Source organism: Cebus imitator, unplaced genomic scaffold (genome assembly GCF_001604975.1).
Source record: "Cebus imitator isolate Cc_AM_T3 unplaced genomic scaffold, Cebus_imitator-1.0 Scaffold779, whole genome shotgun sequence".
NCBI classification, from domain to species: domain Eukaryota; kingdom Metazoa; phylum Chordata; class Mammalia; order Primates; family Cebidae; genus Cebus; species Cebus imitator.
In genome coordinates this window covers 141,923-145,837 of record NW_016108094.1, presented here as the reverse complement: position 1 = coordinate 145,837, position 3,915 = coordinate 141,923, and the positions used below count along the sequence as shown (strand labels likewise).

At 49.0% G+C, this 3,915-nt stretch overlaps 1 protein-coding gene across 6 annotated transcripts in view; it reads right to left on the bottom strand.

Annotated features, from left to right (window-relative positions):
- Window positions 1-3,915, bottom strand: part of LOC108297193 (cytochrome b ascorbate-dependent protein 3) — a 12,757-nt gene that overhangs the window by 5,843 nt on the left and 2,999 nt on the right. For 3 of the 6 annotated variants that reach the window (XM_017519860.2, XM_017519859.2, XM_037735329.1), the window contains exon 2: window positions 802-1,000. In XM_017519860.2, the coding sequence (XP_017375349.1) occupies window positions 802-985 (184 nt within the window). In that variant the 5' untranslated portion in view covers window positions 986-1,000. Of the gene's footprint in view, window positions 1-801; window positions 1,001-2,020; window positions 2,117-2,906; window positions 2,930-3,915 lie in introns of those variants that run through there. The other 3 variants (XM_017519863.2, XM_017519858.2, XM_017519857.2) reach the window with 2 other exon arrangements.

Below are 3,915 nucleotides of genomic sequence, written 5' to 3'. Positions count from 1 at the left end.
AAAGTGGCCGGGCACAGTGGCTCACGCCTGTAATCCCAGCACTTTGGGAGGCCAAGGTGGGAGGATCACCTGAGGTCAGGAATTCGAGACCAGCCTGGCTAACATGGTGAAACCCCATTTCTACTAAAAATACAAAAAATTAGCTGGGCATGGTGGCGAGCAACTGTAATCTCAGCTACTCAGGAGACTGAGGCAGGAGAATGGCCTGAACCCAGGAGGTGGAGGTTTGCAGTGAGCTGAGATCACGTCATTGTACTCCAGCCTGGGCAACAAGAATGAAATTCTCTCTCAAAAAAGAAAAAAAAAAAGATGGATCCCAGAAGAGCAAGCAAGTCCATGAAAGGGTTCAATCTCCTGTTTTCTAGAGATGGAGTTATAAAACTGCAGCTGAAAGGCCAAATCCAGCTCACTACCTATGTTTGCAAATAAAGCTTTATTGGAACATATAAGCCACACTCATGTGTTTATGTGTTGTCTAAGGCTGTTCTCACAATACAGTGACAGAGCTGAGTAGCTGCTACACAGATTACATGTCTGGCAAAACTCCAATATTTATCATCTGACCCTCTACAGAAAGTTTGCCAACTCCTGCCCTAGAGTATCTGTGAAGCCACCCTTCTGAGATGCCCCCAGTCTTAACCACTTCCTCCTCAAAATGACAGCTGAGTCTAGTGACAGCTCAACCCACCCTACCACCATGGCTGCAAACCTAATATTGACAAAAGCCAGCCTTGGAGAGGGAAAGTGCAGGTTGGCCCAGCCTGAGCCCTATCCCGCCTCCCTTGCTGACCTCTTACTCACCACCTCCGTAGAATACCACCATGCCAGCTACCATAAGCACTGGATGCCAGTTGAACATGTAGATGCTGCCATTCCAGGCAAAGCCGCCACGCCAGTACTGCATCCAGTAGACCGTGAAGAGGATGCACATGGAGCCCAGGGACCCCAGCACCAGGCAGGACAGGTAGAACCGTCCTGATGCCATTCTGATGATGCACTCCTAGAAGGAGGAGAAGTCACAAGTCTCCACTGGCTCAGGTGCGCCCAGTACTCTGGCTAAAGGAGGTGACACTGATTCCGCTCTTGGCCTGTGGGATGGAATCTTTTTGCTTCAGTTCCCCTGCACCAGCCTAGGCACCGCCCCCTTGAGGCCTCAATGCCTGAGTGGGCCCGATCTTCAGTTACCATGACTGAGGCCACGCCCCAGCACCTGGCAGTGCTCAGACAGAGAAGCAAGCTCAAGGCTGTGGCTGGCCCTGGAGAGGCCCAGATGCCAAGGCCCAGAGTCCTGGAATTAGTCTCCCCTCACAGGATCAGAGGGTAAAGAATTACCACCCCATATCCCCCAGGAAAAAAGGGACAGGAATCAAAGTCCAGGCTAAATCACCAAAATGCCCAGGCTCTGGGTTCTAACATGAGGAGGCAAAAATTACAATCTGAAAGGAGGAAATCCCCCACATTACACTAGACAGGAAGGAGTCCCGTGGGCTCCCACTTGCACAGAAAAGTTCTTCCCCAGAGAGTGAGCTCTATGGGGCTAGTCCTCATTGGAGAGGTAACCAGGCCTTCACTCCACTGCCCACATTCCACACCTTGAACCAGGTGATGCCTCTCAGCTGTCTCTAGGCCTGAGACTTCTGCTTTCTCTTCCTCTGGGGAAAGTCCAGAGAAGAAAAGAGGAAGCAACAACTCATGGTCTAGAAAGCAAGAGGTTTATTTTGAGATTTCTGCAAGTCCTTGATAAATCCAGAAACCAACCCTGGTTTCGGGAATGACAAATAAAGCCCTGAGCAGTTGTTCGTAAACGCTATGCAAGTGGGCAAAGCTGCAGGACTGGCCCCGCTTTCAGCTAATATGTAAGCAGCTCGGGCCCAGGGTTCAAGGGAGTCACCCTGTCCCATGGACTCACACCAAGAAGGCAAGAATGTGGCTTCCTGCTTTGAGGCCCCTCATGCTGAACCAGCTAACAGAGAAGAAATAGCCAATAGCCCCCATGGAGGTAAAACACTTGACGGCTCACCTTTAGCCCTAATGATAGACTCAGAGAACTGGCCTGGGCTCCAGTTCCTGCAAAATGGGCACCTTGAGCAAATCACTTAACATTTGCAGGACTCACCTGCAAGAAAGGCATGGCAAAAAGAATAATTGAACAATAAGAATATCGAACACCACCAGGTGTGGTGGCTCATACGTATAATCCCAGCACTTTGGTAGGCCAAAGAGGGCAGATCACCTGAGGTCAGGAGTTCGAGACCAGCCTATTATGATGAAACCCCATCTCTACTAAAAATACAAAAAAAAAAAATTAGCCAGGTGTGGTGGCAGGCACCTATAATCCCAGCTAGTCGGGAGGCTGAGACAGGTGAACTGCTTGAACTTGGGAGGTGGAGGTTGCAGGGAGCCGAGATCATGCCACTGCAATCCAGCCTGGACAACAAGAGCAAGACTCTGTCTCAAAAAAAAATAATAATAATATTGAAGACACAAGGTCCCATTTACTCCTCTTAACCCTGGGAGGCATATTTTCCATGAGAAAACTAAGGCTCATAGAGATTAAGTAATCAGCATTAGGACCCAGTGAGTGGGTAGAGAATTTCAAACCTTTCTATGTTTAGCCTCAAGGCCCATGCTTCTTCCTTGACCACAGGTTGTTAGATCAAGTGAGTAAATGTATGTAGCACATTGTAGAAGTCAAGTATTAGAATTCTTGGCTGGGCACAGTGGCTCACACCTGTAATCCAGCACTCTGGGAGGCCAAGACAGGTGGATCACCTGAGGTCAGGAGATGGAGACCAGCCTGATCAACATGGTGAAACCCCATCTCTACTAAAAATACAAAATTAGCCAGGTATGGTGGTACATGCCTGTTATCTCAGCTACTTGGGAGGCTGAGACAGAAGAATCACTTGAACAGGGGAAGCAGAGGTTGCAATGAGCTGAGATTGTGCCATTGCACTCCAGCCTGGACAATGAGAGTGAAACTCTGTCTTAAAAAAACTTTTAGTCATTACCATCATAGCACTTGATTCTAACTGCTAACAAAACCTGTGGCTCATGTTTCTCTTGCCTGCCCAGGCCTCAGTGGCCCTCAGCCATGCCATGCCATGCCAGCTCTCCCCATGCTAGGGGTCCACCTAATCAGGAAAAGACGCCAGACTTTCATAAAGTGACCAAAGTTGGCAGTAATCTCTGAGAAAGGAAGGTCTGGTGAGGTCAGGATTGCTCACACCTGCAATACCAGCATGTTGGGAGGCCATGGCAGGTGGATCACCTGATCACCTGAGGTTGGGTGTTCAAGACGAACCTGGCCAACATGGTGAAACCCCCATCTCTACTAAAAATACACAAATGGCCGGGCATGATGGCTCACGCCTGTAATCCCACCACTTTGGGAGGCCATGGTGAGTGGATCACCTGAGGTCAGGAGTTCGAGACCAGCCTGGCCAACATAAAAAATCGAGTAAAAAATTTTTAGTAGTGAAACCCAGTCTCTACTAAAAATACAAAAATGGCTGGGCGTGGTGGCTCACAAGTATACTCACAGCATTTTGGGAGGCTGAGGTGGACAGATGAAGAGGTCAGGAGTTTGAGACCAGCCTGACCAACATGGTGAAACCCCGTCTCTGCTAAAAATACAAAAATTAGCTGGGCATAGTAGCACATGCCTGTAGTCCCAGCTACTCAGGAGGCTGAGGCAGGAGAATCACTTGAACCCAGGAGGCGGAGGTTACAGTGAGCTGAGATCGAGCCATTGCACTGTAGCCTGGGCGACAGAGTGAGACTCTGTCTCAAAACAAAAACAAAAACAAAAACAAAAATTAGGTGGGTGTGGTGGTGCGTGCCTGTAATCCCAACTACTAGAGAGACAGAGGCAGGAGAATTGCTTCTTGAACCTGGGAGGCAATGAGGAAAAAA